This window comes from Somniosus microcephalus, chromosome 17 (genome assembly GCF_052327205.1).
Source record: "Somniosus microcephalus isolate GS21.2 chromosome 17, FLI_Smic_1.0, whole genome shotgun sequence".
Taxonomy (NCBI): Eukaryota; Metazoa; Chordata; class Chondrichthyes; order Squaliformes; family Somniosidae; genus Somniosus; species Somniosus microcephalus.
This window is the reverse complement of record NC_141003.1, coordinates 42,636,435-42,650,581: the sequence shown is the minus strand read 5'-3', so window position 1 is coordinate 42,650,581 and position 14,147 is coordinate 42,636,435. Positions and strand designations below refer to the sequence as shown.

The 14,147-nt window shown below is 43.3% G+C and overlaps 1 protein-coding gene across 7 annotated transcripts in view; it reads right to left on the bottom strand.

Annotated features, from left to right (window-relative positions):
* tbc1d22a (TBC1 domain family, member 22a) overlaps window positions 1-14,147 on the bottom strand; it is a 554,059-nt gene that overhangs the window by 426,707 nt on the left and 113,205 nt on the right. For 3 of the 7 annotated variants that reach the window (XM_086010299.1, XM_086010293.1, XM_086010300.1), the window contains 3 exons: window positions 11,475-11,603; window positions 9,361-9,423; window positions 6,781-6,846 (listed from right to left, as the gene is read on the bottom strand). In XM_086010299.1, coding sequence (XP_085866425.1) covers window positions 6,781-6,846; window positions 9,361-9,423; window positions 11,475-11,603 — 258 coding nt within the window. The remainder of the gene's footprint in view (window positions 1-6,780; window positions 6,847-9,360; window positions 9,424-11,474; window positions 11,604-14,147) is intronic. The other 4 variants (XM_086010294.1, XM_086010298.1, XM_086010297.1 and 1 more) reach the window with 4 other exon arrangements.

Here is a 14,147-nt window from a genome sequence, read left to right as displayed (position 1 = left end):
ATCCATGTTGACTCTGCCCCCAATCCTATTATTTTTTAAGTGCCCCGTTACCACGTCCTTAATAATAGATTCTAGCATTTTCCCTACTACTGATGTCAGGCTAACTGGTCTGTATTTCCCTGTTATCTCCCTCCCTCCTTTTTTAAATAGTGGGGTGACATTTGCTACCTTCCAATCTGCGGGAACCGTTCTAGAATTTATGGAATTTTGGAAAATGACAACCAATGCATCCACTGTCTCTATAGCCACCTCTTTCAAAACCCTCGGATGTAGGCCATCAGGTCCAGGGGATTTATCGGTTTTCAGTGCCATGTTTTAACTTTCTGGTCAGAAGAATATATTTAGCCCACTAACACAGATAGTGTTTTGTATTTTGTTTCCTGTGTTATGGAATGATACTCTAGTCAGGAGAGACAAATAAATATAAATGTTGCTGTTCACTTATTGTCTAGGAAATAATCCATGGCTTGAGTCTACCCAATGTTTAGCTGTAGGAAATTGTGGCTCATCCCAGACCGAATGTCAGACAATTAGTCTGACAACACAGTTACAGTAGATGGGACAGGTGGTAGAGCGAGAGAGCTAGGTGTCATTAGAATACATGTGCAAACTGATCCCATGTCCATGAATCACATCACCATTGCACACATACATACATATAGCACCTTTAAGGAAGAAAAATGTCCTAAACTGCTTCACAGAGGTGTAATCAGAGAAAAATGGACGCCGAGCCAAACAAGGAGATATTAGTACGATAGCAAAATACTGCAGATGCTGGAAATCAAAAATCTGGCCCAAGAGTTAGGTTTTAAGGAGAGGTCAAGAGTGCAGCGAGGGAATTCCAGAGCTCGGGATCCAAATGGCCGAAGGATGGGGATGCAAAAGAGATCAAAGTCAGATGGAGAGAGAATTCTAAGGGGGGGTTGAAGAGCTGAATGAGGTTACAGATATAGGGAAAGGCAAGGCCAAGAAGGGATTTATACACAAGGATGAGAATTTTAAACCATCACTCCAGATGACCAACCCTAGCTCAGTAAAGTGTGGAAGAGTATGCTGAGAGCAGCAAAAGGAGATGCCAACCTGTTGAAGTTAAAACACAGGACCATATACATGCTTAACAGCTGATGCAGTATGCTATAAACAGAGCCAAGTGATACCCCAACCAACGCTCTGCAGTCCTGCCTATTCAAGTCATGAACGGTGGTGGACAATTAAGCATAACAGGAAGAGGAGGCTCCATGAACATTCCCATCCTCATTCAGGGTGGAGCCCAGCACACGATTGCAAAAGACATTCACAACCATCTTCAGCCAGAAGTGCCAAGTGGATGATCCATCTCTGCCTCCTCCTGAAGTTCCATCATCACAGATGTAGCACTTACTTACCAACAAACTGCACCCCAGTGCTCAACTTGGGCTCCCCCAGGACCAGTCAGTTCCAGATCTCATTACAGCCTTGGTCTCAACATGGACAAAAGATCTGAATTCCAGATGCAAGGGAAGAGTGACTGCCCATTCGAGCGAGTATGGCACAAAGGAGCCCTAGTAAAACTGATCAGGGGGATAATGCTCCAGTGGCTAAATTCATACCTAGCACAAAGGGAGATGGCTGTGGAAGCCAATCATCTCAGCTCCAGGATATTGCTGCAGGAGTTCCTCATAGCAGCATCCTCAGCCCAACTATCAGCTGCTTCATCAAGACCTTCACTGCATCATATAATCAGAAGTGGGGTTGCTCGTTGATGATTGCATAGTGCCAAGCTCCATTCGCAATTCCTCAGATAATGAAGCAGTCCATCTCTGTCTGCAGCAAGACCTAGACAACATTCAGGCTTGGGCTGATGAGTGCTGAATAACATTCGCATCACTCAAGTGCCAGGTAATGACCAGCTCCAACTAGAGATTGTCCAACCACCTCCTCTTAACAGTCAACGGCATTCACGCTCACCTCACCTCTGGAATTCCACTATTTTGACCATGTTTGGACCAAGGCTGTAATGAGGTCTAGAGCAGAGTGGTCCTGGGAGAAATCAAACTGAGCGTCGGTGAGCAGGTTATTGTGAATAAGTGCTGCTTGACAGCACTGCCAACGACACCTTCCATCACTTTGCTGATGATTGATAATCAGCTGATGGGGCTGTAATTGGCCAGATTGGATTTGTCCGACTTTTTGTGGACAAGACATACCTGGACAACTTTCCACTTTGTTGGCTAGATGCCAGTTATATAGCTGTACTGGAACAGCTTGGCTAGAGGTACGGCTATTTCTGGAGCATGTCTTCAGCCGGGACGTTGTCAGGGCCCAGAGCCTTTGCTGTATCCAGTGAATTCAGCAGTCATCACCCCTCTCCTCAAAAATCCCACCCTTGACCCTTCTGTCCTTGCAAACTACCATCCCATCTCCAACCTCCCTGTCCTTGTAACCTCCCTTTCCTCTCCAATGTCCTTGAACATGTTGCTTCCCAATTCTGTGCCCATCTTTCTCACAATTGTGTCTGAATCCCTCCAATTGGTTTCCGCTTGGCCACTACTGAAATGGCCCTTATCCAAGTCACAAATGACATCCTGTATGACTGTGACCGTAGTAAACTAACCCTCCTCATGCTTCTCTACCTTTCTGCAGCCTTTGATACTGCAGACCACACCATCCTCATCCAGCTGGGTGGGACTACCTTCGCCTGGTTCCATTCTTGCCTATCCAGTCATAGCCAGAGAATCACCTGCAGTGGCTTCTTTTCCCTCTCCATTAGCTCTGGAGTCAGTCAAGGATTTATCCTTGGCACCCTATTTCTCATCTACATGCTACCCCCTTGGCAACATCATCCGAAAACACCCCAGGTTCCACACATATCCTGGCGACACCCAACTCTACCTCACCACCACCTCTCTCGACTCCTACACAGTCTCTGATTTGTCACACTGCTCATCAGACATCCCGTATTAAAATCAGCAGAAATTTCCTCCAGCTAAAAACTGAAACCATTGTCTTCGGTCCCTGCCACAAACCCCGTTCCCTAGCCACCACTCCCTCCCTCTCTGGCAACTGTCTGAGGCTGAACCAGACCGTTCACAACCTTGGTGTTGTATTTAGCCCAGAGACAAGCTTCCAACCAAGACTGCCTACTTCCACCTCCATAACATCACCCGACTCTACCCCGCCTCAGCCCATCTGCTGCTGAAATCCTCAGCCACGTCTTTGGTACCTCTAGACTTGGCTATTCCAATGTTCTCCTGCTTGGCCTGCCATCTTCCACCCTACATAAATTTGAGCTCATCCAAAACTTTGCTGCCCGAATTCTAAATCGCACCAAGTCCCGTTCACCCATCACACCTGTGCTCACTGACCGACACTGGATCCCGGTCTGGCAAAGCCTCAATTTTCACCCTTGTTTTCAAATCTCTCCATGGCCTCGCCCCTCCCTATCTCTGTAGAATCCTCCAGCCCTACAAGCCTTCAGAGATCCTCCAACTCTGGCCTCGTGTGCATTCCTGATTTTAATTACTCCAACCTTGCCGGCCATGCCTTCAGCTGCCTTGGCTCGAAGCTCTGGAATTCCCTCCATAAACCTCTCCACCTCTCTCTCCTCCTTTAAGACACTCCTTAAAGCCTACCTCTTTGACCAAGCTTTTGGTCATCTGTCCTCGTATCTCCACGTGACTTGGTGTCCAATTTTGTTCCGTAACGCTCCTGTGAAGTGCCTTGGGACATTTTACTATGTTAAAGGCGCAATACAAATGCAGGTTGTTGTTTCTTGATATCACGTGGAGTGTATCGGTTCACTGAAGACTGGCATCTGTGATGGTGGGGACCTCAGGAGGAAGCCGAGATAGATCATCCACTCGGCACTTCTGGCTGAAGATGATTGCGTACACTTCAGCCTTATCTATTGCACTCATGTGCTGGGCTCCGCCATCATTGAGGATGGGGATGTTAATGCAGCCTCCTCTCCTCCTCCTGTTAGTTGTTTAATTGCCTACCAGATTATCAAATTTTGGCACCTAAGTCCCCAGATGTTATGTGAGGAGAACTTTGCAGGTTCGACTGGGCTGGGTGTGCCTTTGTCATGTCCGAATCCAGTGCCTAGGTTGATGCCGGGTGGTCAGTCCGGTTTTATTCTTATTGTTTTTCCATAGCGGTTTGGTACAACTGAGTGGCTTGCTAGGTCATTTCAGAGGGCAGTTAAGAGTCAACCACATTGCTGTGCGTCTGGAGTCACATATAGGCCAGACTGTAAGTACGGCAGATTTCGTTTCCTAAAGGACATTAGTGAACCAGATGGGTTTTTACAATAATCTGGTAGTTTCAAGGTGACCATTACTGATACCAGCTTTTTTAAATTCCAGATTTATCCAATTAATTATTTAATTTAAATTCCCCAGCTGCCCAATTCCCCAACTCCTGTCATTGGTCCAGGCCTCTGGATTACTAGCCCACTAACAACCACTACGATACCATACCCATCACCATTCCTCCACAACCATCCCTTCATTGAAAAAGTTCTTTTCATCCTTCCATCAACCTACCCCCTAGATGAGATACAGTGCAATATCCATTTCGGATTCATAAATACAAAGAAAAAAGGTTATTTCAGCCACTCCTCCTACAACCTTAGTGTGACAGTGGATCAGGGCTTCAAGCTCACCTGGATGCGCAAAGTTTTTGAGAACCAACCAACTGCCTGTCATTCTCTGCAGGATCTAGCCCAGTATTAGATGGCAAGCTACCTGGAACCCTAGCAGATCTGTGCCACTGAAGCAGCCAGTTGGAGTCACATGCACAGAGCCATCTACTACTGACCTCAGCAGCAAAGGAATTATTAGGAGGGGGTGACAAAAAGGTTTGGTCAAAAAGGTGGGTTTTTAAAGAGGAGAGGAAGGGCATGGATTTGGGAGGCAACATGTTCAAAGACTTGAGAGGAAACAGGAGGTTGGAGATGGAGGTTGCAAGAACAAAAGAATCAAGGGTTTTTTTTTAGAGAAAGGAAGTGATGTTATTTTGAAAGGGTGGCAGACAGTACCTGAGGAAAGGGAAATGTTTACAATGTCAGCCAGCATGAAAGCCAGGAAATGAGATTGGCTAGTCAGCTGCTTTGTGGGAATGGGGTCAAAGGAGTAGGAGGTGAGTGGCATGGATGAGATGAGCTGTAAGAGAGCATGATGGAAGATGGAGATAGCAGAATGTGCGTGCTTAAAAAAAATGAAATGGATGGTCCAATCTTAGCGACAAAGACTTCCATGAGCTCCTTGGACTTGTTGAAGGTGAGGGTTTAAGGAGATAGTCAGTGGTTGAGAAAAGCTGCAGGTTACCTTTGCTCTCCAACACAATTCTGGAGTAGTCAGCGGTTTTGGCAGAGGAGAATGAGGCCCAATTGTGCGTCACATGATCCGGTCAGATTTGCTGATGAATGGCTAAATTCAGACAAGCTCAAGTCTGTGACCTTTGTGTATGAGTAGAGATAGGTCCGTATCAATGGGAACAACCAAGATGGAAGAAAATTAAAAACATTCTGGGGACAAAGGCATCAAAGGTGGAGGTGAGAGTGTGGTTCAGAAATCAACGGCTGCAGGATCATCATGGCAAACAGAGGGCCAAATGCTAGGCGGTTGGAAGTTTCAAAAGTTTGAAGTTAAACAATTTATCCCTTTTCAAATGCAGTACTTTTAAATGGTACAAACATAAGCCAACAGTTTCTAAGTACATTGAATGAACTTCACACAGAGCTGTACAATTACTTCAACTTGGAATCTTTCCCTGGTCTCATTAAAGTATCAAGAGACAAGTTCGCTCAATACTATGCTTTGTTCAGTGCGGACAGACATTTAATTAGAACCACTGCTCTGGTTAACTCTGATATGTTACTGGAATACAGAAGTATTTCCAAGTAAATCATTCTAATTAGCCTATTGCTACAGTGGAAAGGCAGATTGAAATAATGTCTGGAGACAGCAGCACATAGAAAGAATATTTTCAACAGATATTTTCAACAGAACATCTTAGCCACTGTCTCATTATGCAATTTTTAATAAATGATCGTTCAGGAAGAATACATATTTTGAAAACAAACTCATACATTTATCGAGGAGTTAAAGAAATACCTTGCTGATGAAAGTTGGGGATACGTACTTTAAACTTTTATGAATCACTAAGCAGATGCAAGAACAAGTTACATGTTCTAAGGACTATAATTTTGCATCCTATTAGGTCTATCTAAATTTCAATAAACATAGGTTCAAGGAAAGGAAAACAAATGATAGAATAAACAAAGACATATATTGGCACAAAAGCATATACTGGCATAAAGACATACTGGCTTACTTTCAACTGCAAAACTACTTCCCATCAGTGTCAAATTAACAGCGTTGCAAACAAAAAACAGCAACTTAAGGTCTCTAATTTAGCTCAAATGCTCATTAGAAACAATGATGCATCAACAACTCTTACAACTCATTACAGAACGTTCATTTGAATTAATTCTCCGAATATAATGAAATTGTTATGTGCAGCAGGCAGCTCGATGGACCAGCAGTGCGTGAAAAGGTGTAAAATCTACATGATTCTCCAGCTGATAATTTGATCCTGTACATGGCAGGTTAACCAGATTCAACTTCCCCCATGTAAATCAGTACATAAACGATAACTGTCAAATAAATCAGACGAGCATCAACATATTAGCATCTAGCAAAAATTGAGTGGTTTATACATTGAAATCAGTGTTTTTTTCAGTTAAAGTATGTAACACCATTCAAGCACCACTGGCCAATCAGTTATTAATTCTCTCACCTTTTGCACAGAAGCTTGTTGAAAGAGAGGAATAAGAGGATTAGTTCTTGGAATATCAATATGAATCTGTGGATAAAGAAAGAAAACAGTAGCAGAGGCCAAATTATTATTAGTGGTGTAGCCAGTCAAGACAATTGTTAGCATTTAGCTGGGGCTCAAAGCCAAGGATTCTCGGCTACAGGACCATTTCTTTCAGAATACTCTGTCTTGAGGAGTCAGAATTCAAGGTTAGACTCCCTTGAATACTTTTAGCAACAACCAACCTTACAACTCTGAATCCTAGCTTTAGCCAAGCCTGCAGGGCTTGCAGAGCTGAGTGAATCAAGAATACCAGTCCTCTAAAAGGTATTTCAGTTTTATCATTTTCACACTTCTGTTTTTACAGAAACTTAAAAAATGAAACATCATTGAGAATCATCCACTTTTCCTGTTTTTATACTTACTGCACAGCTACAAATTTTAAGCAGTTTTTGACCTCAAGCTTTTTTACACACAGACCATTAATTTTATCTTAAAGTTTATAGCATAATCAGCAAATGTTATGGTAATTTAGGCAAATGTTTTGGGAGTATTGGTCACACAAATCACAAAAGTTTGAAGGATAAGCTACTTTGGTTACGTCAATGGACGTTGGAATTTATGTATATTGGAAGCAAGTTGTTGGGCAAGAACAAAGCAAAGGAGCAGTCGTTTTCTGACTGGAATCCATATGTACACGGGAAATGGAATATGTTTGAGTTCTGTTTGGTAATAAGTTGTTTCCTTTACTCCAGGTGAATATACCATTACAACATGGGTTTTCCATATCACTGAAAAGAGGGAAAATTGTAAGCAGGTGACTGCAGAAGTGCAAAATAGCTTTTTTGGACATTACGTGCAACCTTTGTTCAGTGTTTCCACACTTGGCATGATTCAGGTGAGAACTGAGTACTGAAGACTGGAACCTACAACTTCTCACCGACACCAGCACTGACCTTCAGCACCCAGCATCATTCCACTGCTAAAGCAGTCATTTTCTACAAACGTTAAGCTGCAACACACCAACAAGGTATCAAATATACTAGTTTAGACTCTTGTCCTTGGGACCTACCTGGAGTTAATATAAATGGTGAGAGGGCAGACAATCCTAGTGACAGGAATGCTTTCCGAGGCAGTTGAACTGCAGTTCAAACCAAGTAGTATGAATAGATTATTGCCTGACTCAAACTTATACTCCAACTACTTGGTGGAGTGGCATAGGAGAAAAAAAGAACAGAGGGGGAGTGAGGGGGTTGGTAAGGTGATAAAACTTTGAGGAAACACTTGAGATTGGTTGTTGGGATGGAAGGTGAAAGTGATAGTTAGATGCTACTCTGCAAACTTGCTTTATAATTAAACGCTTAGAGAAAAACGTCAGCTTTCCTGTCACTCATTCACTTGTTATTACAAGTAAGCTGGATTAAAAAGCATAGTTCTGTCCCTAAAGTGGTATCTTTGCTCAGCAGTACCAAAAGGACAACATAGAGTTGCCAAGACAGATTGGTTGCAAAAGATGCAAGAGTAGCTGAGGCAAACTGTCTTTCCCTCCCAAAGGACCCTCAAGAGATCGCCTTTCAATTTCTACTGATTGTGAAGACCCAACCACCCTGGAGGAAAACTGTTGACAGCTGCAGGCTGGTAAGCTGCACTTCATGCAGGTAAAAGTTCTGCTTTTTCCTTTCCCCAGCAGTGCGAGGGCACAACGTAACCACAGCTTCCTACTTGCTTTGCTACTGAACTGCAGTCAGTACTTTATCAGAGTACTGTACAAACAACAAAATCCAAAAGCTCAAAATTGCACAATCTGCTTTCAGTGAGATTTTCCTCTTAGAACAGTTTTCAAATTCTCTTTTTTGGTTCAGTTTACAACGGGGAGCAACACATGCAAAATACTGAAAATAGCTCAAACAGCAAAAAGTTTTTTTCTGAATCTTAGCTTCTTGCTAGTGTAATGTGATGACAGATTTAGTGGGAATGCTCAGCATTTGAAATTATCAAGTTAGAGATAGCTACAGTGATACAAAATTACCAATGACTGAAGAAGTGGAAGATGCTGATTCAAACTTGCAATATCTCACATTAAGTTTCCAGTACCAGTGACACTATTCCTAAATGCCAATTAGGTTAGTGTTGGCAGAAGCACAGATGCAGTTCTGGTGCCTGTCCTCTCACCCGTAGCTTGGTCTATCGAGGCACAGAGGGTCGTTGGAGAGAAAAATTAAATTACATATAAAATATTAATGTGCTAATTCAAACCAAGCCCAAATATGCAGCTATGTAGGAATTTAGTGGATGATTCTCAAATCACATTTCATCATTATCTAATATAGATGATATAACTTGGTGTAAAGGTTGCAATTAGACAATGCAATTAAGGTAGAACAGTATTGCATATTCTTGAGATTACTTAATTCATCGCAAGAATTTTAAATATAGCAGTTGGTCAGATGATAAACTCAGCTCTGCAAAAATCAAACCATAGAGCCATCCACTACAGCTTTTGTTATGGAACTGATGAGGCAGGGGAAATAAATTATTTTACTTCATTCCCAAGGCTCTTACCTCTCTTACTTTTGGTTGCAGTATTAAACTCTCAGGAGTCATACGAGGAATATCTATGGCAATCTGATGGTTTAGAAAAACAGTGAAGTTTCAGGAAAAAGTTATCTAAAACGTTTTTCCATTTTCTGAACCTAAAAACCATAATAAACCAATCGCTTTTAAACACTAATTTACAGCGTCAGTCTTTCTTCCATTACATGAAACAGGTACTTAAATTTCTGTCATTTTGGTGGAAGTTAGCAATGGGAAGATTGATGCACGAAACGGCATACATCGCCAATTGTGCCTTTGCAGGAAATTCTGAGCCAATGTTTTGTTCAATTTAATGCAACCTTTAAAATAATGCAGTTATCTTTCCTGTTCATAGTATTTCACAAGACCAAGTAAATGGAATACCATTTGCCTTCAGTTTAAACAAAGTGCTAAACATAGTACACAAAGAAATAGGCCCTTCTTAATTTGTAATTATGGAGTAGCATTTTGAACCCAAAATTCTGAGCAAGAGCATTCTGATTGAGAGATGAAGAGATCCAGAGTGTGGTGGTGGGCCTGTGAACAGCTAGCGATTTGATAGTGCAAAGCAATTTTTACTTTTAGAAGGGATTACAGCAAACATATAATGCTCCCCATAATCATACATGGCAGTGTAAATCTTAAGTGTTTGCCTGCCATATTGATGTATCAAGTATTGATCTCCACCAAAAACCTGAGCTATACTCCACATGGTCCGAAGCCCAAGTGATGCAGGAAAAGCTTCTGGAGGGCATCCTTCAATGTTTGGCTTAATGCATTCCATAGCCAGACCAGGACATGACTGGTTATGCAGTTACTTTTTGTGTCAGTAGACATCCAAAACCACTTGAGTCAATCCAAAGTGGAAATGTAACCAGCCTTACAAAATTGTTGATGGGGGAACCCAACAGATATGCAAAGTGAAGCTCAGGCTGAACCAGACTGTTCACAACCTTGCTGTATGATTTGAGTCTAAGCCGAGTTTCCGACTCCATTATCTCTCAATCACAAAGATGGCCTACTTCCACCTCCGTAACATTGTCGCTGTCCCTGCCTGAGCCCATCTGCTGCTGAAAACCTAATCTATGCTTTTGTTACCTCCAGAATCAACTATTCCAACACGCTCCTAGTCGGCCTCCCATTTTCCACCCGCCATAAGCTTGAAGCTCATCTAAAACTCTGCTGCCCGTATCCTAACCTGCACCAAGTCTCATTCACCCATCACCCCTGGGCTTGCTGACCTACATTGGCTCGTGTCCACCAATGTTTCCTATGTTAAAGGCATTGTGTAAATACAAGTTGTTGCTGTTGAGTCACCACATTTGTCTGTACAGGTAGACTATCCTTTATCCGAAAACCTCGGGACCAGCCGAGTTTCGGATAAAGGAGAATTTCGGATTTCGGAAGGTGGGTCGGCGGGGGGTCGTGCGCACGACTTACGCTGACGCTCAGCGTAATCAGTCGGGGTCGGCGCCGGCGGGGTACGCGGGGGGGGGGGGGGGGGGGGGTCGGCGGTGGCGGGGTCCGCGGGGGGGGTCGGCGGTTGTCGGGGCCGGCGGGGTCCGCGGGGGGGTCGGCGGTTGTCGGGGCCGGCGGGGTCCGCGGGGGGGTCGGCGGCTGGCGGGGTCCGCGGGGGGGGTCGGCGGCTGGCGGGGCTGGCGGGGTCCGCGGGGGGGTCGGCGGCTGGCGGGGTCGGCGGTTGTCGGGGTCCGCGGGGGCGTCGGCGGTTGTCGGGGCTGGCGGGGTCGGCGGTTGTCGGGGCCGGCGGGGTCCGCGGGGGGGGTCGGCGGGGGGTCGTGCGCACGACTTACCCTTTATCCGAACTTCCGCAACCGGAGCCCTCTAAAAACCGAAGGTTTTTTCGTTCAGCGTAAGTCGTACGCACGACTTACGCTGAACGAAAAAACCTTCGGTTTTTAGAGGGTTTCGGTTTTCGGAAGTCCGGATAAAGGGTAGTCTACCTGTAATAACAAAATGGTTTTTTTAACCTCAGTTGTGTTACAATGAACGAAGTGGAATTTAATGTAACATGCAAGCTGTACATCTCAATAGGAAAATAAGATTCAGTAAAACTAATGCATTAAGGATTTAAGTGCAAATACCTGTCTGTATGTGTCCTGATGGTGTTCCTCATTTCTGGAGTCATAGTACTGTTCAATGAAAGCAAAATACTCTGCCCGCTTCCGCTGTAGTGTGCTTTCTCTTCTTTCTACATTTGCAGGTAAGTAACCCTAGAAATAAAGCAGAGCAATTAAGTACATTTGCATCCAGGTGATCTTGAAGTTGCACAACCTAATTACTCTCAGATCATACAAATTAATTTGATCTAATTTATGTACATTTGGAAAGGATGAAACAAGAATCAACATCTGATGTAGTTTTCCAAGTTAAAAGGTTTTAAGAGATCCATTTCAACAAAATTGATTGGTCTATATTAAACAGGAAGGCAATCACAAAGAAGTCATCGTCCTTGGCACACTGGCTGAAACGTTGACTTTGGCAGCCTCCCCCATGTTTCTGCCCATTCCTCCCCTCTACCTATCACTTCATGGTGAGTTTTAATCCTCTTTTCTCTGCTTATGATCTTTGTCCATCATCCAGTATTTTTCCATCTCTTTCCAGATTTTTTGGACCTTCAACAGGTTGACTAGTCATTAAATCCTTTAAGTGCTTCTTTCTATTGTTCGTAACAAATGTAGTAATTAAACTCTCTGTTCCTGCCCTTACAGCACCAAAATGAACCTACCCAAAGTCAGGAATTATATCTCACTGACAGTGACCATGGTGCATTCAATAGTTTTCTTCAATGCCTCTATTCTGTCATGCAGCTCCATAGAACTGTCTTTGCATAGTTCCATTCCTACCTTTCTGAACGCAGGCAGTTTGCCTCCAGCAAGTTCTGTATGATTTACTCTGCTCCTCCACAAGCTGCGCTATACCGGTACCTCGTCGATACACTCGGCATTGAAACCCATGCAAGTTGTGGTACTTACGGTGGCATAGCGGTTAGCACTGTTGCCTCACAGCGCCAGGGACCCGGGTTCAAATCCGGCCTCGGGTGACTGTGTGTGGAGTTTGCACATTCTCCCCGTGTTTGCGTGGGTTTCCTCCGGGTGCTCCGGTTTCCTCCCACAGTCCAAAGATGTGCAGGTTAGGTTGATTGGCTATGATAAATTGACCCTTAGTGTTAGGGGGATTAAATACGTGGGGTTATGGGGATAGGGTGGGATATGTGTTGGTGTAGGGGTTACGGGGATCGGGTGGGATATGTGTCGGTGCAGGCTCGATGGGCCGAAATGGCCTCTATCTGCATTGTGGGGTTTCTGTGATTCTGTGATTACCCACTAGACACGCCAGAAAAAGTTAGGGCTTGTCCATTCAAGTGCAAGTGAATTTTTAATGGCATGATAAGTCTTAATTACTGCCAAACAACCTCTCTGGCACTTAAAATTTACTTTTACAAGTGTGGAGTCTCATTCCTTCATATTTTAATTATTGGAGGTTTTTTTTTTTTTTTTAAATTTAAATTTTAAAGTTTTCACTTTTTCTTTGTCTTTCATCTCTCTTAATCCCATCTATCTTTCCCTCTATTTCGCTTTCTGTATATGATTTTACATTGAACTAAATATTCTAACTTACTCTTCATGGTTTACACTCTGCATGTCTGAGGATTCTTCAATCTGATTGGTTAAGGAGACACGCTATTGCTTTCCCTGTTCACACAGGTCCCAGATCCCCTGTAGAGGGCGCCATGCTGTTTCAGGCGCCCGATGACCACAAGTTGCCGCTCAAAAGCCCACGAAAAGTCCGTGGGCAGCTAAAAGCATAATGAACGGTGAGCGCCGTTCATTCACTGCTGACCGCAAAAGCCAGGCCAATATATAAATGTAAGCTCCTCTTGTTGATCAGGTAGAATATGTTCTGTAGTGAATTTTGGTTCAAAATCTTGCAATAACTTTCTGCAGAAAGTATAAAGTTATCTTTGAGATGTCTGAACACTGATGCATTGCTATTTAATTACCACTTTCACCCACTTGGCACAATTTTTTTTCCAGAGACGATTAACCAATTTGCATTACAGTTAGTCTATTTCGTTACCTTATCAAGTTCCAAGTTTTAGATACTACAAGCAGCATAATTCAAACAATGTATGGCAATATGCAAATTGTTTTTTTTATATCTCCCTCATTCGATGAACGATCCTCCAAAATACAAATCATTAAACTGGTATTAGATCAAAATGCGTGTTTGGGGTGTGTGCAGTGCTGGAGTTGTTGAGCACCAGCACCAAGTCAGAGTGGGGTAAACATACACCCAATCCTCACGCTCCTCAGTTTCTAATCCGAGTCATACCAACAGAACTGTTCTCAAGCATAAACAACGGAGTAATTGTAAAGATTTGCTCGCTCTGTAGCTTAAAAAAACATGCCTTTTCTAAATAAAGAGGCACTGGGTTGCCCCAGTATCGAACAAAAGTAACCCCTTTTAAAGGGGCACAACTAAAAGAACTTAACCATAAACCAAAGGAAACTTATAAACTTCAATAATAAGTTACTAGTGCCAACTATACACTCCAGTCCCTGCAATGCAAATCTAACAGTAGTTACCACTTCTCACCTCTAATGGTTACATCTTAGTCCTTCTACACAAAAATTGACATGCTTGACTTCAATATCTCCTCCAACGTCAAATGGAATGTTTATGTCTCCTCTATTGCTAAAACTGCCTTCAAGAACTTGTTTCCTCTTAAATGTCAAATATTTCTTGGCTGCTTT